Source organism: Capra hircus, assembly GCF_001704415.2.
Source record: "Capra hircus breed San Clemente chromosome X unlocalized genomic scaffold, ASM170441v1, whole genome shotgun sequence".
NCBI lineage: Eukaryota > Metazoa > Chordata > Mammalia > Artiodactyla > Bovidae > Capra > Capra hircus.
This window is the reverse complement of record NW_017189517.1, coordinates 40,564,201-40,587,794: the sequence shown is the minus strand read 5'-3', so window position 1 is coordinate 40,587,794 and position 23,594 is coordinate 40,564,201. Positions and strand designations below refer to the sequence as shown.

Below are 23,594 nucleotides of genomic sequence, written 5' to 3'. Positions count from 1 at the left end.
TCAATGTACCCCCACCAAATAACGCTAAAGTTCAGTGGCTGAATTCTCAAAGGGACAAAAACGGTTCTGTGTAGATCTGAAGCTCTGGCAATTTAGCTTCACTGAAGGAAAAAATTTTGTATCCAGAAGAAATGAGGATATAACAATTAGTTTTCTAAAATTATTTATTTCTTACCATGAAGTTTAGATAAGTGAAGGCAACAGAGACATCATGGCTATAATCTTCTAACAGGCACCCCATAATATTTCTAATATTACCCCTGTGTCTTTAAGGGGAATACCTCTGACATCATTTTAGGAAATCCTGGCGTCTTTTGGATCTTATGACGCAACAGGAAGCCATTTTACAATCTCAACGGTATAGACCAGAGAGCTCGAGGCACGTCGCCCCAGTTTCTCGGAATTTAATCCAACATCAGGAGTAATGAGCCACCAAGATTCCCAAATTCCTACTGACCATGGAGCTGAAACTTCTGGCGATCATGGAGCCCAAACTGCTAGTGACCAAGGCATCCAAACTCCTGCTGATGACCCTCACGGTGATGCCGCCATTGCCGCCATTGGCACCCAGGCTGCTGCCCAAGCCTCTATGGAAAACTTACCCCAAGAGAAAGGTAAGATGTTTTTTCCTCTAAGAATCTTTGACAGAAACGAACTATTAGAAGTTTGTTTCAACTGTGATGACCGCAAGAAAAATAAACGAACTACCTACTATCTCTTGCGCAAAAGATATAAAATAGTGACCTCGTTGAGAAGGGGTCAGTTAATCCGTTAAAGTAGTTGGGACTCGGATTCTAGTTATTTAATGGGTTTGTGCGGCGGTGTATTTGTCACCAGGCGAGGTCACCTCTCCGAGGAACAAATCCGTCCAACCCAATGGATTTTGCAGGGCAACCGATTGTGCCAGCCCTCGTACAGATATTTGTGTACTGGCAAAACTCCCGCGGCCGTTCCCAGGGTCGTCCCTGGGTCAAGGGTGTTTGTTCTGCAGCCTTGTTCCGCGAGGCCCCAGAGCGGCTGTGTCCCCGCGGCCATCAGAACCCTTCGTGCCGCCCTTCCCAGGCACGCGGCGAGCTGGCCACCGTCTCGAGGCCACCCTCCAGTACGCTGGGCTGGCGGGGGAGGAGGCGTGGCGAGGTGGGGAGGGGTGTCACGCAAGGCTCCTACCTGTGGCTACAGTCAGCCCGTCGGCTGCATCCCGCCAACGCGGGACGCAGCCTGGGAGCCCGCTCGCTTCTGGAAACCCTCTGGGCAGAGAGGCGGTCCCAGTGCCAATCGGCGGAGGAGTGGGTGAGTCCGGCGGTCGAAGGGCGCATGATGGGCACCAAAGGGCTTCGCGCTGTTCTACCCTTCCAAGCTGGCCGGGGGTGACACTAAGGCTTAGGGCCCCTTGGACCCGAGAGAGATTTTCTAGGGAAATCAAAGACTCGGAGCCGCTCTCTGCCCTTGGGAGCTTAGTGCCCCCCTTGGATAAGGATGAAGTGGTCATTGCCTCCAAACTGCAGCCAGCGGCAATGAACTTGAGAAAGTACCAGCTTAGGCTTGTGCTGAGTTGTGCTGCTGGGAGCACGCGATCAGGCACTCTCCATCTAGCTATAATTCTAATTCCAATTCTAATTCTGGTGAAATGAGGTGGAGCTGGTGAAACGTGTGTGTGTGTGTGTGTGCGCGCGCACTCGCACCCGCGCACGAGAGAGAGAGAGAGAGAGAGAGAGAGAGAGAGAGAGAGAGAGAGAGAGAGAGAGAGAGAGAGAGAGAGAGGAGAGAGAGGAGAGAGAGAATGGTGAAGAGCGGTCCTGTTAATTTAATTCAGTATCAAAGAGTGCTTGCTGCAAAAAAGTGGATGCCCTTTCTTGAAGATGATACAACCATTTCATTGTATAAAGTGAAAGTGTGTTAGTCACTCAGTCATGTCTGACTTTTTGCGACCCGATGGGCTATAGCCCGCCAGGCTCCTCTGTCCATGGAATTCTTCAGGCAAGACTACTGGAGTGGGTAAGCCATCCCTTCTCCAGGAGATCTTCCCGACCCAGGGACTGAACCCAGGTCTTCTGCATTGCAGGCGGATTCTTTACTGTCTAAGCCAAATTTGCAGGTAGCAGATCTTAAAAAAAAAAAAAATCATTAAAACTCATTTCAACTAAGGGTGTTTACCTTCTTTGAAATGATTCCAAGTTCTTACATTTTCTTTCATAAGAGAGGAGTTGCCAGAAAGGCACTGAAATGAACAAAATGCCCTAGTCTTGGTTCTCCTGAGAAATCTAAAAGTTACTACTGATCTTAGAGAATCTTGCTTAGCAGCTAGTTCTTCTGTACTTCTGCTACTTCTGTGAATCTGTGCTTCTGCTCCCTATCATGCTTGTTGCTTTTATATTAGGCAGTGTACCCAGTTCCAAGATTTTTTTGTTTAATTAACTTTTCCCCTTACCTTTACATTTAGTTTTTGTATTTATGTGTGCATGTGTTTGTATAACTGTATGAAGCAGAAAAAAGAGAGAAGTGACTATCACAAATCATCAGTCCCTTTTCTCCCTTTTTCTTTCTCTCTCCCTCTCCCTTCCCTTGCTGTTTCATCCTGGATGTCTCATTTCAGTTCTTGATTTCTCTTGTGCTCCTGTGCTCTTCTGGTAGTTTCTGAAGTCAACCTAAAGGACTGAAACCATAACTGGTGAATGATTTACCTATAAAAGGGTCTCAGACTCACTTGTATATGTTTTTATTTTTTCCTTTTTCTCTATGTTAACTGCTGCTGCTGCTGCCAAGTCACTTCAGTCGTATCTGACTCTGTGCAACCCCAAAGACAGCAGCCCACCAGGCTCCCCTGTCCCTGGGATTCTCCAGGCAAGAACACTGGAGTGGGTTGCCATTTCCTTCTCCAATGCAGGAAAGTGAAAAGTCAAAGTGAAGTCGCTCAGTCGTGTCCGACTCTTAGCGACCCCATGGACTGCAGCCTACCAGGCTCCTCCGTCCATGGGATTTTCCAGGCAAGAGTGCTGGAGTGGGGTGCCATTGCCTTCTCCGCTATGTTAACTGATAATGTTAAATATTCTTTGTCCCCTCCTTTCTAATTCCTTCTTTTATTGAAGTATAGTTGATATGCAGTACTATATGTTACAAGTGTACAATATAGTGATTGACAGTTTTAAAGACTTATGTTCTGTTTATTATTATAAAATATTGGGTACAGTCCTGGTGTTGGACAGTATATTCTTGTAGCTTATTTTATACCTAAGAGTTTGTACCTCTTAATGTGCTACCTGCAAATTTCCCCTTCCCCTTCCCTCTCTCCACTGGTAACCACTAATTTGTTCTGTGTATCTGTTAGTCTGCTTCTTTTTTGTTATATTCACTTATGTGTTTTTTTTTTAAAGTTTCCATTGCTTTTAAGTGAGATTTAAATCGAAAACTCAGAACTCAATTAATGGTTTACAGAGTATTAGGAACTGTATATTACCTGGAGCTTTTTGTCTAACTGAAAAGTATAAGATTTTATAACTTGGTGTATAGCATAGTGTCCTTAGAACATAAGAAAACTTTGTCAGATTTCATATATGTACATGGCTTTATTTCCATTTTTGAGAAAAAATTCCTCAGAAGTAGTGTGGACCCTGAAACCCAAAATGCAAGCTATTACAGATGTATCTCAAATAGAAGTTAAAATAAGATGAAAAAAATGAAGATTAACTTGGAGATTATTCATTTTACAGAAGGTGTATTTTATATGTGTGTATGAAGTGAAGTGAAAGTTGCTCAGTCATGTCCGACTCTTTGCGACCCCATGGACTATACAATCCATGGAATTCTCCAGGCCAGAATACTGGAGTGGGTAGCCTTTCCCTTCTCCAGGGGATCTTCCCAACCCAGGGATCGAACCCAGGTCTCCCACATTGCAGGCAGATTCTTTACCAGCTGAACCACCAGGGAAACCCATGTGTGTGTGTGTGTGTGCATGCATGCATGAGTGTGTGCTCAGTCGTGTCTGACTGTTTGTGACCCCATGCCAGGCTCCTCTGTCCATGGCTCCTCTGTCCATGGGATTTTCTAGGCAAGAATGCTGGAGTGGCTTGCTATTTCCTCCTCCAGGGGATCTTCCTGACCCAGAAATTGAACCCACATCTCCTGTGGTTGCTGCATTGCCAGGTGGATACTTTACCACTTGAGCCAGGAGGGAAGCCCATGTCATAGTGTGTGTGTGTGTGTGTGTGTGTGTGTGTGTGTGTAGCTTCCCAGGTGGTGCTAGTGGTTAAAGAACCTGCCTGACAATGCAGGAGACATAAGACATACAGGTTCGATCCCTGGGTGGGGAAGATCCCCTGGAGGAAGGCATAGAAACCCACTCCAGTATTCTTGCCTGGAGAATCTCATGGACAGAGGAGCCTGGCAGACTATGGCTCATAGGGTCGCAAATCTTTGGACATGACTGAAGCAACTTAGCTCACATGCTTGCAAGGTGGCTTTTAGAAATAATCAAGATATATCAAATAAGGTGTTTCCAAGCTGTATACACATCATTCCAGTGAGGGTTATTAGTAAGATATCGTATAATTTAACCAGTACTACCACTCCAGTACTCTTGCCTGGCAAATCCCATGGACGGAGGAGCCTGGTAGGCTGCAGTCCATGGGGTCGCTAAGAGTCGGACACGACTGAGCGACTTCACTTTCACTTTTCACTTTCCTGCATTGGAGAAGGAAGTGGCAACCCACTCCAGTGTTCTTGCCTGGAGAATCCCAGGGATGGGGGAGCCTGGTGGGCTGCTGTCCATGGGGTCGCACAGAGTCGGACACGACTGGCGACTGACGTGACGTGATGTGACCAGGAGTGGTCGGTAGAGGGAGCAAGAGGAATTTTTAGTAACTTTCTGTTGGTTTTATTTCTGTTTTCAAGAAGTCGAAAATAAAGAGATGAGTGGAAGCCAGGATGAACCTCCTCACGAGCTTGAGAACCAGTTTATACTGCGTCTGCCTGTGGTAAGAAACCCTTGTATCTCAGACCAAACATCTTCAGTGCATAAGTATTAGCTTTGCTTGGATTCTTAAATATTTCTGTTTATTTAAGATAGCCTATAAAACCAAGAACATTTGTTTCCCAGGAATCGTGTTCTATTGGCAGTTCTATCCCAGCATGTACTCTTTTAAGCAGTGTCTTTTTCATCCTGCACATGCCACTTATCTTCCTGGCTGATTTCCTGGCAAACGGGTAGGACGATGATGGACTCAGTCACTTATCACCAGTGCTAAGAGCTTTGCTCACTAGACAGCCCAGACAGGACTCTTCTAAAATAGAGTTCTTTTCTGTCACCTCAAAAGGGGCAGTCGAGTGGTCAGCCCTGTCTCCTCAGATTCATCACCATGCAAGGCTGTCAAAGCTCACCTCAACAGTGTGTTAGCGTTTCTTCCCCTGTTGATACCTGTGTTCAAGTATTATTGAGTCTAAGAAGGGTATATTAAGGATGGGCTTCAGACAGGTATTTCCCCACTTAGGGTTAATTAATATACCCTATAATTAGTCGGACATGACTGAGCGACTGAACAACAACAAATATACCCAGTAAACTGCAGCTAAGCCTTCCCTTAGCAACCACAACTGAAGGGCAGCAGTGAAAACCAGGAATGTACAGCTAGGAGAAGGCATTATCTGTAGCTACTAAGAGACAATAGTGAGATTCGAGTCAGCTTCTTCCTAACGTGACTTCACAGTGCACAGTATCACATGGTGCATGGCACTCTTCCTAACGTTTGAGATGTTTAAGGTTTTATTTAAAGGAGGACTGTTTCTGACATATCTTTCTATTAGCTGCTAAGTTGACAGCTGATCCTTCTGATTTGTCAATTTACCTCCTTTTTAGGAACATGCTTCCATTGTCAGAAAGATGGTGCACTCTGGAACTTCTGCCATGAAGAATAAGCTAAAAATTGACTTATTTTGTAAGTAGTTAATATCCATTCACCATACATTGAACAGTAATTCATTAAGGGATTGCTGTGTGTCAGGCATAGTATTAGATGCCAAGGATGTGGCAAAGAATACAATGTGGTCTCTGCCTTGATGAACTCAAAGAGAGGCTTCAGTCACCCGCATCTCTTCTTTTTAAGAGGAAAGAAAATAGAACTTGCATAAAACTTGAGGTGATTATCATGGTGTGTATAAGACAGAACTTGGAGGTCAACTGTGGGATTTACATACTGGTGATTGTCGGCTAGATGCAAGTTTTTCTGACTGACTAGGGGAATAACAAGTGAATTTACTATTTTTTGTTCACAAAAGTGACATATCTTTATCTCTATAGTATTTATTAGATTTTTAAATATGGAAAGGTAGATGAAGAATAAAATTTTAAGTGGCCCATAATCCCAGCACTCAGGTAGTGTATGACTGATTGTTTCTCTCTCTCTCTCCCTCTGGCTGTTGTATAGAATTTTACCTTTGTGACTTTAACTAGAGATTATAACTTGAGACATACTAGTACTATTCTAGAATCAACCGTTCCCTTTGAAAACACCCACGTTCAGTGACATGATCGAGTGCTCCTAATGGTGTCCAAATGAATGGATTTGAATGAATGGAGTTGGTCTTTCAAGATGAGAATGAAAGATTTACTGCCTCATTCACTTTTAGTTCACAACCATTACCAAGAAACTTATCTACTTTTGATTGAGTGACATAAACTGGAAAAAAAAAAAGAGCTCCATATACTCCACTTTCTTTGCTCTGGGAAGTTGCTAGCTGTGTACCCAATTCTAGCATTATGAGAAATAATGTTTCAGTGAAAGATGCATCTGTCTCACATAAGTCTTCATTATTCAAACCATCAGTTTTAAGAGTACATTGGGAAGATGTGAACCTCAATTTTTTCTACTTTTCTTTAGCTGACGCACGTCGTGCAGTTGTTGAGGTAGACAATGTCTCACTAGCTGCTAAGCTGGTTGATTTGCCTTGTGTTATCGGAAGCCTAAAAACTCTGGATAAAAAAAGTTTTTATAAAACGGCAGATGTTTCCCAGGTATGGACAAGTTTTCTTAATCTATTCACCCTCATATCCTTTTAGGATTTCCTTTCTCCCTCCTTTTCTTTCTTTCTTTCAATTCTCCTTTCACCTGTTTGTCATTTCTAATTTCTAGCTCAATTGCACAGGAATACAATGTCATCTGCTAGTTTGGCGTTTGATCCATCACTTTTCACTACTTAATTTTATCCAAATAGCCGTTAGAGCCTCCTGTTTGCCATTTATCATTATTTGAAAAACATGAACATCTGGGATCTTCGTCTGAACTTCCTGCTAACTCTGGAGGTTTACACTGCTTCTTGTTCATCATCTCTACTGTTGATTTTTTGATTTTCTTTCTAAAGCAAAATGCTAAGATATATCTTTTTTTTCAGCCATATTCCTTCTGCAGCGGTAAGCACTTGAGCAAAAAACAAAACAAAACAGAAACCTCTCAGCGTCCATATGCAGTGCTGCTGAGATAGAGAGGGAATGAATATGAGTGTATGTAATACTTGGTTTTCTGGAAATGCCAAGTAACATTCTCCTTCTGTGCCGCAGGATTGCTGGTGGTAAGAATGATCACTGTCCATTACTAACTGAAGATTTGTGGCCATGGTCAACTTCTTTGTCTTTGTCAAATGTAGATGCTTGTGTGCACTGCTGATGCTGAGGTTCCCTCTTCTCCTGAAGAACCAATAACTTCTACTGATCCTAAAGCAATCAGGAAAGCTGAAAAGCGGAGAAAGAAAAAATATACCTGGAAGCATGGCAGTAAGTCAACGACAGTCCCTTGCTCATTCTGGCTAACTATATTTATCTGCTGAGTTCTGATTACTTGTGAGCCAGGGATCTGTTGTCATACTTAGGTATTTGGTTCAGGAGGCATCTAGACACTCTTGAAATAACAAGTCATGTCATGAGCCTGTAGCTTATAGTGTGGGCTTTCTCTGTCCAATTCAGATAGATATGTGACTACCATCAATCATATATACATTTCACCACGTTGAATTTATTTCAGTTACTCCACCACTTAAGAATGTCAGAAAGAGAAGGTTCCGCAAAACAACAAAAAAGGTTTGTGGCATGCAATTTCTGTGTCTTCTGGGTGGATTGGAAGAGGATAATGGCGGGGAGGGAGGGAGACAGTCAGTTGGATGTTCATTTGTTCATTCATTTATAAGTCCAGTAAACATTTATTGAGTGTGAGCAACATGCCAGGCACTGTGTGCTAACAAATGGAAATATGTAATGAACAAAAATAGACTGGACTCTTGAAGTTATAGGCTGCTGCTGCTGCTGTAAGTCGCTTCAGTCGTGTCCGACTCTGTGACCCCATAGACGGCAGCCCACCAGGCTCCCCCATCCCTGGGATTCTCCAGGCAAGAACACTGGAATGGGTTGCCATTTCCTTCTCCAATGCATGAAAGCGAAAAGTGAAAGCGAAGTCACTCAGTCATGTCCGACTCTTCTCGACCCCATGGACTGCAGCCCACCAGGCTCCTCCATCCATGGGATGTTCCAGGCAAGAGTACTGGAGTGGGGTGCCATTGCCTTCTCCAGTTATAGGCTAGTGTTTAGGAATCTAGATGTGTCATGAATTTGAAACTTCTGCTAATGCTTTCAAACATTTCCAACTGCAAAATCTTATTTTAAAGTGAACCCAGCCAGAACCTGAGAATTGGGAAATGTGGTTGTAGTCCTAACCTTACCTCAGATTTGTAGAACCCTGGGAAAACTACAAGAGTACTATGCCTTGGCTTCTTTTTTAATTACATTTTTTATTTTGAAATAATTGTAGATTCACATGCAGTTATAAGCAATAAAAAAGAGATACCATGTACCCTTGACCTAGTTTTTCCCATTGTGACTTTTTGCAAAACTATAGTAGAATATCACAAACAAGAAATTTACATTATCACTATTCACTAATCTTTTTCAGGTTGCTCCAGTTTTCTTGTACTCCTCTGTATGTGTGTGCATGTGTTTGTTGTTGTTTAGTCGCTAAGGCATGTCTGACTCTTTGCAACCCTATGGACTGTAGCCTGCCAGGCTTCTCTGTCCATGGGATTTCCCAGGCAAGAGTACTGGAGTGGGTTGTCATTTCCTTTTCCAGAGGATCTCCCCAATCCAGGGATCGAGCCCGTGTCTCCTGCATTGACAGGCAGATACTTTACCGCTGAGCCACCAGGGAAGTCCTTGCATGTGTTTAGTTCTATGCAGTTATCCCATGTGTGTATCTACCTACACCATCAAGATACTAAACAGTATTGTCACTACTCGGATCCCTCATCTTGCCCTTGAAAGCTACACCCACCTCCCTCCAACCACCACCACCAGGCTCTAACCCCCGCTAATCACTAATATGTTCTCCATCTCTATGATTTTGTCATTTTGAAAATGTCATATAAGTGGAATCATACAAAGTATAACATTTGAGATTGGCTTTTTTCCACTCAGATTAATTCCCTTAAAGTCCATGCAGACTGTTGCATGTATGAATGGTTCCTTCCTTTTTATTGCTGAGTGGTAGGCTGTGTTATGAATGTACCATAGTTTGCTTAATTGCTCACTCATAGAAGAACATCTAGGTTGTTTACAGTTTTTGACTGTTATAAATAAAGCTGCCAGCAGATTTTTTGTGTGTGAACATAAGTATTCATTTCTTTGGCATAAATACCCAGGAGTACAATTACTGGATATGTTGCATATTTAGTTTTATAAGAAACTACCCATAGCATTTTCCAGAGTGGCTGCAGCATTTTACATTAGCACCAGCAATGTTCACACAATCCAATTCTCCATTTTCACCAGCATGAGGTGTTGTCGCTAGTTTTTAATTTTAGTCATTCTGATAGTTGTGTAGTGATCTCACTGTGGTGTTTGCTTTTCCCTCGTGGCTAATGATGTTGAGCATCTTCTCAGGCGCTTGTTTTCCATCTGTATGTCCATTTCAGTGAAGTGTCTGTTCATGCCTTTAGTCCATTTTCTAAATGGATTGTTTTTACTGTTTTTATTGAGTTTTGAGAAATTCTTTTTTATATTCTAAATACTAGTTTTCTGTCAGATATGTGGTTTGCAGATATTTTCTCCCAGTCTGTAACTTGTCTTTTCAACTTCTTCACAGGGTCTTTCAAAGAGCTAAAGATTTTTATTTGATGAAGTCCAATTTATTGATTTTTTTTTTTTCTTTTAAGGATCTTGTTTCTCATGTCAATTATAAGAACTATTTGTCTAGCCCAAATCCTGAAGATTTCTCCTATTTTTTAAAAAAAGTTTTACATTTAAGTTTGCAATCTATTTTGGTGTTAATTTTTGTACTTGAAGATTAGTTCAAGATTCTTCTTTTTTTCTCTTTGCATGTCCAAAATCTCCAGCACCATTTGTTAAAAAGGCTGCCCTTTGTCCATTGTATTGCTTCTGCACTTTTGTCAAAAATAAGTTGGGCAAAAAAAGAAAAAAAAAAAAGTTGGGCATATTTGTGTGAGTTTTTTTCCTGGATTCCCTATTCTGTTCGACTGATCTGTGTGTTGATCACCAGTTCCACAATGTAGCTTTGTAATAAGTCTTGGAATCACGAAGATTGATTTTATTTTTTATTCAAGATTATTATAGCCATTCTAGAGCCTGTACCTTTCCATATACATTTTAGAATAAGTTTGTCTTGTATTACAGAAAAGGTTGTTGGAATTTTGATAGGAATTGCATTAAACCTATAGATCAATTTCGGAAGAACTGATAGCTTTACTATGTTTAATCTATGAACACAGTTGCTTTGGCTTTATACGGTTAGTCTAGAGCATTTATTGAGTGTCTACTAAATAGAAAACTACATTAAGAATGGGTCTAGAGCTCTTTAAACTTTAGTAAAATAGAACAATTTCATCGTTTACTGTCTTTTCTTTCATAGGTTACTGATATCAAACAAATTGAAGAAATAGAGCTTCCTGAGGTAGACAAATCATAATATAACCTCATTGTTTACCTATAGTGGATTTTATTTTGCAGCTTTTAACAAACCCCCAAAACTATCAAGTTTACTTTTGAGCCTTCCTTCTCACCTGTAACCCCCACTCCCATACACATAGACTGAATTTGATTCACTGAAAAATGAAGAATTCATTGTTTAATGTTTGACAACTCCTAGAGTGGAAGATGCAATTTGATCAGTGGTCTTGGTATCTTAATCTGCTTCTTTTCTGTGATATTTATTTTAAAAAATTTTCTTGGAAGCCAGAGTTCACTTTTACCAGCAGTTTTTTGCAATTGCTTATTCCCCCTCAAAGTTCTAATTTCTATTTGTGGCACGATGAATTGGTTGCCATGGAGATAATTGTCTAAAACTGGATTTAAGGGAGAATGTGTATAAAAACAGGCTAAGGTCCTGTTTTTATAAGAAACTCTCTAATAAAGATTTGGGAAAGTAGAATCTGGGAATTTGGGTCTTTACACAAAATTACGTCTAAGTAGCAAAATATCATAGTTCTTTGCTAGTAAGGGTCAATGCAAATAATTAATAAGTGAGACTTAAGGGTGGTACTTCTGAGAGAGTCTTTAGAGTTGCAGATTGAAAAGATTAAATGTCTCAAGTAATTGGGAAAAAATAAGCTTGCTGTACAAAAATGTAGACCCTGATCAAAGTTTCATTTATAAATAGCATTGTTTAAAGTAGCAATTTGATTGGATGTATCTTAAGCCTAATTTTTTTAATTCATTTGTGTGTAGGAAAAGGCCATTCCTGCAGAACACAGGGTGTTAAGTGACATTGGTATTCCTTCTTTTCCTACTGTGGCTCAGCACATTGAATCTCCTGATGTGGAAAAGGAAGTGAAAAGACTGCTATGTTCAGATGCTGAAGCTATCAATGCTCGTATCCTTTTACACAAAATATTTTCTGTGCAGTTTGTTCCACCTCAAATGCACTTGGTGGCAAGCCCTTGTTTCTGGTATTTGTGTGCTGACGTTAATGTACAGAACTTAGAATTGGGGGTAATGTTACTTCCTAGCTAGGAACAGTACATTCACATAATAGAAATCATTCACTTGTGTAATTCAATATAAAACATTTATCCATACTAGGAATCCAGCTACAAGCGGCCTGAAGTTGGACTAAATTAAATAGCACTTTCAGATAGAGAGCCTTTTCCCTTTCAACATTGCCTTCTTTCTTTCTGCCTTTTCCTTGACTTCCTCTCCTTTTAGGGTGGGAGGTCATTGCTGAAGATGAAACCAAGGAAATTGAAAGTCAAGGCTCCATTCCTAGCTATGCAATAGCCTCAGGAATGAGCGACTACAAGCAGGGTCATATCTTACCAGGTACGCTAATAAAGGCAAAGCAGAAGATTCAGAGAGAGCAAGTGTTGACTGTGTGTAGGCCCATTCTCCGCAGACTCACAGGCCAGTCACAAAAAAAAAAAAAAAAAAAAAAAGATGCCTTTGCCCTTCTTGCCTCTTATTGTTCCCTCAAGTTAAGGGGTTTTATATTAGGGTTCTAATATCCCATCCATCACTGCTATTCTAAAATTCCTATGGGCCCTTGGGTTGTCTAAATATTTTGATCATTGAATACATGAGTGAATCTTACACTGTTTTGTATTTTCTGTCCTTGTTTTATAAAGGAAATCATCTTCCTGTGAGACAAATTATTTATGAAATTCATTGGTTGCCCAGTAAACTTGAAGGGGAGTATAATTGCAGCTGGTGTGGGAGTCATTTAAAAAGCTTAAAATGTTTTCACCTTCCTCTTTTTTAAAACCCTTAGAATATTACATGCTTCAGGAGATGCGCAATGATTCTAGCAATAACACTGAGGAGGATGATAAAGAGGAGGAGGAGGAGGAGGAGGAGGACTATTATGATGAAGAGGAGGAAGATTATTATGACGAGGACATAGAAAGGGAGCTAAAGGCTGGATTCACTGAATATGACCAGTGTGAGGCAAAGGAGGGAACCAGCTCAATGGGTAAGTTAGAGGGAAAAACAAAAGGGTGGGACAGAGTGGGTGCCAGTACTAAAGACTGACTTTTTTTTTAATTTTAATTTTTACTTTATTTTACTTTAAAATACTGTATTGGTTTTGCCATACATTGACATGAATCCACCACGGGTGTACATGTAAAGACTGACTTTGAACTTGCATTAGATGCAAAGTTAAGTTTGAGAAATTATTGCTCAAATATGTACTGGAGTTTTAGTTGATTTGGACCTTGGTCCACTAGTTTAGGCCTTGTTTAATAGATACCTGAGGGTTTTATCTATCTGTATTAGTCATGGACATTCAGAAGTACACTCAATACACAGAGAAAAAGCTCCATGAGATTCAGCGCAAGGCACAAAGACAGAAGGAGCTCATCAGCAAAGTGGAAAACCTGACACTCAAGGTAAATTCTTGTTGGCGGGTATAAAGATATCTTACTTTCAAAATCCCATCTCTGTGTTTTCCACTCATCTCATCTCTGTGCAGCATTCTAGTTCATTCATGAACCTGAGCAACTGCTTTAGAAATCCCTGATAAAAGATAGCCGTATTTTGTTTTACCTGAGTAATTTCGTTCATCCTATATAAGCATTTGGGGGAAGGGACCAGCAGACTTGAAATAATAATTGCCAACATTGAACATTTAACAATGTGAAAGGCATACCCAGAGCTAAGCATTTTACATGTTTACTATATTTCATCCTGACATCCCTGAAATACAGGCACTGTCACTATTCCCATTTTATAGATAAGATATTGAAATTCAAAGTTCAGAAATTTGCTAGGGACCATAGTAAGTGGTAGAGCACAGATTGCATCTTATTGCTCTGTATCAAAATGTATTCATTGCAATGAAAGAGAATTAAAGTTAATTTTTAAATTTCATGATGCCTGCTTGAATGAGAATACCATGCTTGAGTTTTATTAATACAAATTAATGCATATTTTATTAATACACATTTCAGCAAAAGGAAAATGTATGTCTAGGCCATGTTTCTTCCCCTTTTATAGTGAGGGAAATTCTGAAGCATTCGGGGAATTTCTTGCCAGATTTCTTTTTCTGTAGAGCTTTTGTCATTGAAGGGGAGAAACCTGATACAGAACTGTACTTATTCAGAGTGTTGTCCTTCAGAGTAACCAAGTGAGATAATAGATGTGGACATACTTTGAAAGCTAGAGATATCGTGATTACTATTGCGTGCAGTGTTAGTTAAGAATGATAATATTCTGTCCGAGTGCAGGGGAATGAAAGAGTCAGTAACAAATTCCAGGCCAGCTTTTTAAATGGTTCACCACAGCAAAGAATTTGTGCTAAGCTAGAGAAAGGTAACATGGAGGCATTCCAACTGTTTGTTTTAGGGCAAGAAAAACAAATGCTTTGTAGGGTCAAAAAATCAAATAAAATGGCCCTGTGGTTGGAGAGCATAGTTTTTATACTCTAAATCCTTTTTAAAATTTTTTATTAAAGTATAGTCGATTTACAGTGTTGTGCCAGTCTCTGTTTCATAAAGTGATTCAGTTACACACATAAAGACAGTCTTTTTCTAAATCCTTTTTAAAAGTCTTTTGTTACAACAGACAGTTTTTTTTCTTTTAATTTATCAAATTATTTGCCAAACTCTTTGTCTCTCTTGGTTCTCTTTTCCTTTGCGACTCAGCATTCATCATTTATATGATTTGCTTTCCAGAATCATTTACAGTCTGTGCTGGAGCAGCTTAAGTTACAGGAAGAAGAAAAAACTGAGCAGGTAAGAAGTGTGTTTTCACATCAAAGAAAATTATTTGTTTCATACAATAAATTATTTGATAGAATCCCCCATGTCTCATTTCTGGGTGTGCTTTTCATAGGAATAGTAGTGGCCCAAATCTTCTAAATGAAGGTAGCAGGTTGAAACAAAGTCTTTGTGAAAATTCACTCATTCAGTAGGTATTAAATGCCTACTAAGTGAAAAGCACTGGATGTACACACAGTGTTGAAGAAGACAGATACAATACTTGTCCTAATGGAACGAACAGTCTAGTGGGGAAGATCAACAGTAAACAAATTATAATACAAATAAAAAGGTGCAAATAGTAAAGGAGAGCTGTGAAGGAGAGTCAGGGATGTGCTTTGAATAAAGAGAGTCCTGAATTAAATTGGGAGGGGGGATCATAATCAGCCTTTCTGAGGAAGTGATATTTAACGTGAGACCTGAAGGGTAAGTCCAAGCAAAAAGGATATGAAGAACTTCTTGGGTGGAGCATATGCCAGGTCCCACACTGGAAAAGAGCTTGGTCTCTTGGAGGACCTCTGAAGTATTTAAAGCAAGGAAGTGACTCAATGTGAGGTTGGTGAAGTATGTAAAGGCCATATTGTATGGTCCCTTGCAGGCCATGATAAGGAAGATGGGTTTTATTCTTAAGAATGCAATGGGAAACCTTGGAGAGTTTAAAGCAGGAAAGTGACATTTAATTTACAAGTTTTAAAGATCCCTTTGATTAATGATATCTGGAGAATGGATTGTGGGAGGACAGGACTAGAAGCTGAGAGGGCAGTTAGGAGGCTGTGTTGTAGTCTAACAAAAGATGATGGTAACTTGAAATAAGGAGGTGGAAATGGAGATAGAATAAATAATTTTCTTTTTTTTTACTGAAGTATAGTTAACTTACAATGTTGTGTCAGTTTCAAGTGTACAGCAAAGTGATTCAGTTATATTTGTGTGTATGTGTGTGTGTGTGTGTATATGTGTGTGTGTATCCATCCATATATCACGTGCTCAGTCATGTCTGACTCTGCGACCCCGTGGACTGTAGCCCACCAGGCTCCTCTGTCCATGGATTTCCCAGGCAAGAATACTGGAGTGGCTTGCCATTTCCCGCTGCATGAGATCTTCTCGACCCAGGGATTGAACCCGAGTCTCTTGAGTCTCCCACACTGCAGGTGGACTGTACCGCTGGAGTCATCTCTTTTCAGACTCTTTTCCATTATAGGCTATTACAAGATACTGAGTATAGTTCCCTGTGCTATATAGCTGGTCCCTGTTGTTTATCTAGTTTATACATAGTAATATGTATATGGGGTTCCCTGATGGTTCAGTGGCAAGGAATCCACTTGCCAAGCAGGAGATGTGAGTTTGATTCTTGCCTGGGAAATCCCATGGACATTGCAAAAGTCAGACACAATTTAGCTACTAAACAGCAACAAACACGTATGTGTTAATCCCAAACTCCTAATTAATCCCTCCCCACTCTTTCTCCTTTGGTAACCATAACGTTGCTTTCTATGTCTGTGGGTCTATTTTGTTTTGTATATCAGTTCATTTGTACCATTTTTTAGATTCCACGTACAAGCGATATATTTGTCTTTCTCTGACTTACTAATACTTCACTTAATATGATCATCTCTAGATCCATCCATGTTGCTGGAAATGGCATTATTTCATTCTGAAAGAATATATATATTTGTAAATGCAATAAAATGTTTTATAACTGTTTTATTGGGATATAAATTCATGTGCCATACAATTCACCCATTTAAATTGTACAACTCAGTGACTTTTAGTATGTTCACAGAATTGTGCATTCATCACCACAATCAATTTTACATTTTCATCACCCCCAAAAGAAACTTGTACCCATTAGCAGTCACTTCCCATGTCTTCTGACCCTCCCACACACTACATACCCATCCCCACGCCCCAGCTCTAGGTAACCACTAATCTTCTTTCTACTACCCTACTTTGCGTATTCTGATTATTTAATATAAAAGGAAATATAAAACACATGGCCTTTGTGTTTGGCTTCTTTCACTTGGCATAATGTTTTCAAGGTTAACCATGTTGTGGAGTGTATCAGTACTAGATTATATATTATGGCCAAATAATATTCCATTGTACAGATATACAACATTTTGCTTATCCATCAGTTGACACTTAGGTTGTTTCCACCTTTTGGTTATCACGAATAATGCTGCTGTGAACATTTATATATGAGAGAATATATTTTAAAGTTAGAATTGATGGGACTCAGATCAGTTTCTGGGCATTGGAGGAGAAGGGAGCACTAAGGGCATAGGCTTGATTTCTAACTTGAAAGACCATTATTTAAAGCCCCCAAAGAGTGAGCAGAGTGAAAAGAGTTATTTACTTTTGGCTGCCCCATGCAGTTTGGGGAATCTTAGTTCTCTGACCAGGCATTGAACCTCAGCAGTGAAAGTGCAGAGTCCTAACCACTGGACCACCAGGGAATTCCCTAGCATGGAGCGCTTAAGGTAATGATGCCATTCCCCCATGTCCATCCCCATACCAACAAGGTCAGGAGAATTCTCACATTCTGTATATGCCCTTCCCCTCGGCACATCACTCACCCAAGTACTGCTTATATACAACCATGTGAACAGTTAATGCTACGATTGCTTTAACACCCACTAAACATCTTTATTTTCCTCTATATAAGTAGTTAATATTGGGGAAGTGCTATTTTCAACATAGAACTATTGCTATACTCTTTATTCACTTAGAGTCCTTTGTGTGCTGCGTGCTGAGTTGCTCAGTCATGTCTGACTCTTTGCGACCCCATGGACTGTAGCCCACCAGGCTCCTCTGTCCATAGGGATTCTTCAGGCCAGAACACTGGAGTGGGTAGCCTTTCCCTTCTCCAGGGGATCTTCCCAACCCAGGGATCAAACCCAGGTCTCCCACATGGCAGGTGGATTCTTTACCAGCTGAGCCACAAGGGAAGCCCTTTATGTTAGCTCATTGATTCAACACAGATTTATTGGGTGCCTACTTAAAGCTAGGCTCTGCAGGGAACTACAAAATGCTTATGTCACAATCTCTGCCTCCAGTTGGGGAGAAATCCATGAGAGGGATAGGAATTTAAAGGAATGAGAGCTCACTTTTGTCCATGGAGATTAGAGAAAACTTCATACAGAGATGGTGTTTAGGGCCTTAAGAGGCGGGTAGGGTTTTAATAAGCTTCCCAGGTGGCCCAGTGGTAAAGAATCTGCCTGCCAATGCAAGAGACTGGGTTTCCATCCCTGCATCGGGAAGATTCCCTGGAGCACGAAATAGCAACCCACTCCAGTATTCTTGCCAGGAAAATCCCATGGACAGAGAAGCCTTTGTGTCCATGTGGTCACAAAGAGTCAGACATGACTGAGCAGCTGAGCATACACAGACACAGGGTTTAATAAAGAGATAGAGAAGCAGAGGCATTCTGTATGGAAAGTAGCATGCACAGTGGCTCAGAGGTGGTGATACCAGGCTTCAGAGTTGAGATTTTTGGTGTAGTTCATAATAAACCTTAAAAGCTTTTTCACCTGGAGAGTAACTCAGGAAAATTTCTGTGCCAGAAGTAGATAGGAGAAATTGAGGTAGGAAAAGATTAGAGGAAGATGCAAATGATAGACGGAATGTGAACTTAAAAGTTTATTGGCACTGTTCTTTTTTAACATTTTAAGACTAAGTAAGATAACCTTATAAATGCCAAATGACAGTCTTTCTATTTGGTTTATATAAGTAAATTCTCGATCAAGTAATGGGACTTAAGATTTCAGATGAATTTTTCATGTTTTTTTCTCCCTCTGCCTACAGCTCATTTATCTACAGGAAAAACTGAACTATTTCCTGAAGAAGTGAGGAGAGTCTTCAATCTGGCACCCAGGCCTTCGATTAACCATCAGACCGAAGTCTAGATAGATTGTGCCTGTTTCTTTTACTTTCATTGCCTTATGCCAAATCATTTGTATTTACTTCTCTGAACCATTTTTTTTTTTTTGCTAGTTCTGTAGGACCTGAAGACCCAGCTCAACTATGAGACTTGGCTTCTTTTTATAAAGTTTTAAGAATTTATTAAATGCTTCTATACTATGGTGCCATCAGATAATTCGGCCATGCTTGCCAAAGGCAGTCTTAACCTGAAGGCTACATAGCCAGTCTGCATAGATTTTAGCTTTTTCTTCTGCTTGTTTCAAATATTTACTGAAACAGAACAAAGTCAAACCATTTCTGCCAAATGCTAGAACCCGCCACAGTGAATTTAAGTGCCTTCCTGGCAGCAGTTGATACTAAGTTGTGAGGTGTCTTTGTTCAAGCATTAGCAGCTGCTTTCCTGCTCAGGGGAAATTTCTTGCTGCCACCATCTTCTTTCCATTGTTAATACTTTTAGAATTGTGCCTGGTTGTTATTTGGCAGCTATGGGAATAGTTAGAGCAGAGGTGAAATTCTGAGCTGTTATCCTTATGCCGAGCCTCTTCATCCTAACCCCCACCAGAAAAGGTTAGGAAAAAGCAGACACCTGTGAGTGTTCCCTGGTAGCCTACTGGTTAGGATTCCAGGCTTTCCACTGGCGTGGCCAGGGTTCATTCCCTCGTCTGGGAACTCCTGCAAGCTATATGGCCCAAACCAAAAACAGATGCCTGTGAAAACATCCTTAAAAACCCTGGGCCAGTTCCATTATTTCTAGCTGTATTAAGATTTTCTAGTCTGTGTTTTTAAGCAATAAAATTATTTAAGTGGACTACTGTCACTTTATTAAAACAGTTCCCCTGAGAAGTACATTCAAATCCAAAAGGAAGCTGGTGAGACAAGCAATAAATTCTGCAGTTAGGAAATGACAGAAGATGCTGTCAGCACTGGGGCATCCTTCTAAAGAGCTCTTAGGATGATTCCTAATGAGCTAAGCAAATCATCTCATATTCACAATACATCACTGGGCTTTTGAGAGAAGGTACAGAGAAGTGATAAAAATGGCAGCTCCAATATTTGCACTGAGTTATGTTGTAGTCGAAGGTACACAAAGTTAGAATCCTGGCTCTGCTACCTAACTTTGGCAAGTCCCTACACCTCTTAGAACTTCTGTGTCCTTATGTAGAAATTAAGGGTGATAATGCTTATCACCAAAAGGCAGCTGAAGGTTTTCTGCAAGTAGCCCAGCTTGACCCAGGTCTGGTCTCAGTTGGTGAAGTTGGTGCCACTCTAGGAGATGAGCCCCCAAGCTTTCTCTGCCACTTTTAGTGCTCCCATTCCAAGCTAGAAGTAGTGAGCCAGGGGCAGAGAAGGGGAAGTTAATATGTATGGGCTGGGCCTGTGCAGAAGGGATGAAGACACAAGGAATGCTTGGGGGAAAATGCAGGGGAAAAGTGGGACTAAAGGGAAGGAGAAAATGAAGCCAAGCTTAGGAGAGAAGTTAGAGGACAGTTTGAAAACCAAGATGAATTTTTTTTTTTCAGAAACCCAATTTAAAAGATGAAAGAATAGGGAAAAGGAATTGTCATAGGCAGATGGTGGGGGAAGAGGCAGGATTCGAAAAGAAGGTAGGCCTTTCCAGGTGAAAGATGGCAGAGGACTAGGGAAGAAATGTAAACAGTGCCCTGGGGACATGGCTGGAGAGACTGCAGCCAGAGAGCGTGGCACATATGCCACACGTGGGGCCGTCGTGTGGGAGCAGGAGAGCCTTAGTCCGGCCTCTGTCCGATACTGCACCCCAAGAGCAGCCAGAGCGCTTGTGAGGCCATGGGGAAGAGAAGACAACAGGCAGGAGGAAATTCATGCATCTGTGGTGCCCTTCTGCTCCCTCCACCACCGCATCTCCTCACCCTGGGGAACTGCCTCACCACTGTCCAGTCCCCCCTCAGGCGGCAGCAATAAGCTGCCCTGACTCCCTCCTCACCCCAGCACACACACGTGATACATCATGAAGTTTTCCTTCTCTACAGCCCAGTGATTCTGACTTAGACATGTTACAGAACTGTGCTGTCCAATATGGTATCCACTAGCCACATGCAGCTTTTGAGCACTTGACCTACGGCTAGGCAAAATTGAGGTGTGTCTTTCCACGTAGGCAAGGCTCAACTGCAGGAAGCCCTAGGCCTTGGCGGAATGCTCCATGAGCCTCCTGAAACCTGGAAAGATAGGCAATCTCATGGGGATTCAGGACACTCAGCTTCCTGTTTGGAGGGAGGCTGTCATGGGGCAGTTTCTCATCTGCCTCCCTCATTCTGGTGAGGCATGGGGTTTTTTTGCCTGCCTCCCTTCTCCCCTGTCCTTGCCCCAGAGGGTTCTGCTGCAAGCCGTAGAGCTGCTTAGCGGAGGTGTGGAGCTGCCACTCAGGAACGCAGTGCGCCGCTACTCCTGTTGCATGCCATCTGGCCCCTTTTGTTTCAGTATCATTCTGTGCAACAGGGACACAGGGAACAGTTCCCATTGCTGGCCTTGCTTTTACTGTCTCTTCAGTAATAAAGTGCCTGGCTCTATGTGGGTTTCTAGTTTTTTACCAGCTGAATTTGTACCCTGCTTGACAATTTCTGAAAGTGTAAGTGAAAGTCGCTCAGTCGTGTCTGACTCTGCCACCCCATGGAGTGTAACCCACCAGGCTCCTCTGCCCACAGGGATTCAGGCAAGAATACTAGAGTGGGTTGTTATGCCCATCTTCAGAGGATCTTCCCAACCCACAGATCATAGCCAGGTCGCCCACATTGCAGGCAGATTCTTTACCTTCTGAGCCACCAGAGAAGCCCAAGAATACTGGAGGGGGTAGCCATTCCCTTCTCCAGGGGATCTTCCTGATCCAGTAATCAAACTGGGGTTTCCTATATTGCAGGCAGATTCTTTACCAGCTGAGCTACCAGGGAAGCCCCTGACAATTTCTAAGGCTTATTAAAAAAAACACCAATACAGTATACTAACGCATATATATAGAATTTAGAAAGATGGTAACGATAACCCTGTATGCGAGACAGCAAAAGAGACACAGATATATAGAACAGTCTTTTGGACTCTGTGGGAGAGGGAGAGGGTGGGATGATTTGGGAGAATGGCATTGAAACATCTATAATATCATCTATGAAATGAATCGCCAGTCCAGGTTCGATGCATCATACTGGATGCTTGGGGCTGGTGCACTGGGATGACCCAGAGGGATGGTACAGGGAGGGAGGAGGGAGGGGGGTTCAGGATGGGGAACACGTGTATACCTGTGGCGGATTCATGTTGATGTATGGCAAAACCAATACAATATTGTAAAGTATTTAACCTGCAATTTAAATAAATTTATATTTAAAAAAAGCAATACAAAATATGTTAGTAATGGTTTTATACTGATTACATGATGAAATGAAAATATTTTGGATATATTGGGCTATTATTAGAATTAATTTCATTTGGGTTTGTTGGGCCTTTTTTTATTATGGCCGCTAGAAAATTTTAAGCTGCATATGTGACTCACACCATATTTTGTGTCAACTTCATTGACAATGAAGTCATAGACTGGTGAGAAAGATTGGTGGTGGGGAAAAGGGACTGACGGGGATTTATTTTGCCAGAAAGATGTATTAAAAAAAACTTACCACCAATTCACAGAGACATTTAACACAGACATCCCCTCAAAATATATAACCATAATCTCAGAATAAAGGATACATTTTTCCTGTATCAGGATACATTTTTAAATTGAATATATGTAACTTTATGGAAACTCCCTGCATTGTCCATATTTTTCTCTTACTGCTTTAGGGTGGTGAAAAAGTCCTCAGACTGATGAGGACGGTGTTGAAGAACCATTGCTATAGAGAGCTAATTCCCTGAGTGAATAACTAGCTAATTTTTATGGGGCCTTTAGAGGTGACCACTGCAGGTAACAGTGGTGGATGAGGCTCGTGGGGTGTGCCTTTTCTGTCCTGTAGGTGTTGGACTCTTCTGGTGTGTTTTGCAGTGTTCTTGTGGGCTTGTGGCCCCACCCTCTCCTCCCACACGCAAATGAGGGAACAACAGTGTCAGAGTCAAAGAGCGTAACCAGAGGAACCAAAGTCAACAAATACGAATTTATTCTTTCAAAGCAGAATTTAAAGGAAAGGGGGAAAAGCACCACGGTGAGTGGCAAAGTTAATCAATTTGTTCCCAGCCCTGTCCTTTCATTCCAAAATTTTCTAGACTAGTATGCCACACTTTCTGCTTCCCTGAATACCACCCTTGTGACCACCAGCTCTTGTAGCCAGCGAGCAGCATCACAGGCTTCAATCTGGCCTCAAGACTGCCCTAGGGACACCAAAGACATTGAGCAGGTGCCCCTTCAAATGTGGCAGCTGTGGGAGGAGATGAAGCCTAGGAGCTTAGCCTTGGCCTTGAACCTTTTGCTCTCCCACAGTCACTGGTGTTTAAAGAACAACAAGGAGCTGATGTATTCCTTTGTTCTCAGAGTCAGCTTTTGGCAGGAAGGCCTAGAGATAGAACTGCCCAGCTGAGTAAGTCTCCACAACCCTAGGGCAAGCCTCCACTTTCTCCTCCAGAACTATTTGTCTTAGGCCAGTTACTTTCTTAGTTAACTGTCACTTACATCAACAGAACTTTGATGAGAGTCTTGGCTTGAAATGTTCTCAGAGGCCATGATTCTGTCATTGAGAATGCCTGTTCAAGGAATGTTCTAGCCTGAAGTTGAATATGGAGCCCAGATCCCAAACACACACCGCAAGCATCATGGGTATTCCTTAAAATTTATCCGGAAGGAAATCATCACCCAGGACTGGCCTCGGTTTGACCTCAGGGTTTCTCATTACCATGGCCTGCCAGCCCAGCCCCTAAAGTACGACAAACTCAAGCAAGTTTCTCTACAAGGAAGTATCTCCAAACTTTGGGCCTTGAAGGAAATGGGCATTTGA

General features: G+C 41.5%; 1 protein-coding gene across 1 annotated transcript; it reads left to right on the top strand.

The window, feature by feature from the left end:
- Positions 1-524: 524 nt before the first annotated feature.
- TAF7L (TATA-box binding protein associated factor 7 like) lies at positions 525-21,318 on the top strand. The gene is made up of 13 exons (XM_005700147.3): positions 525-614; positions 4,888-4,970; positions 5,849-5,927; positions 6,870-7,003; positions 7,633-7,759; positions 8,007-8,062; positions 10,896-10,937; positions 11,783-11,855; positions 12,188-12,301; positions 12,747-12,947; positions 13,253-13,365; positions 14,650-14,709; positions 18,535-21,318. Exons 1-13 carry the CDS (start codon positions 590-592, stop codon positions 18,577-18,579), a joined length of 1,152 nt encoding a protein of 383 aa, XP_005700204.2. The 5' UTR covers positions 525-589; the 3' UTR covers positions 18,580-21,318.
- The last annotated feature ends 2,276 nt before the right edge of the window (positions 21,319-23,594 follow it).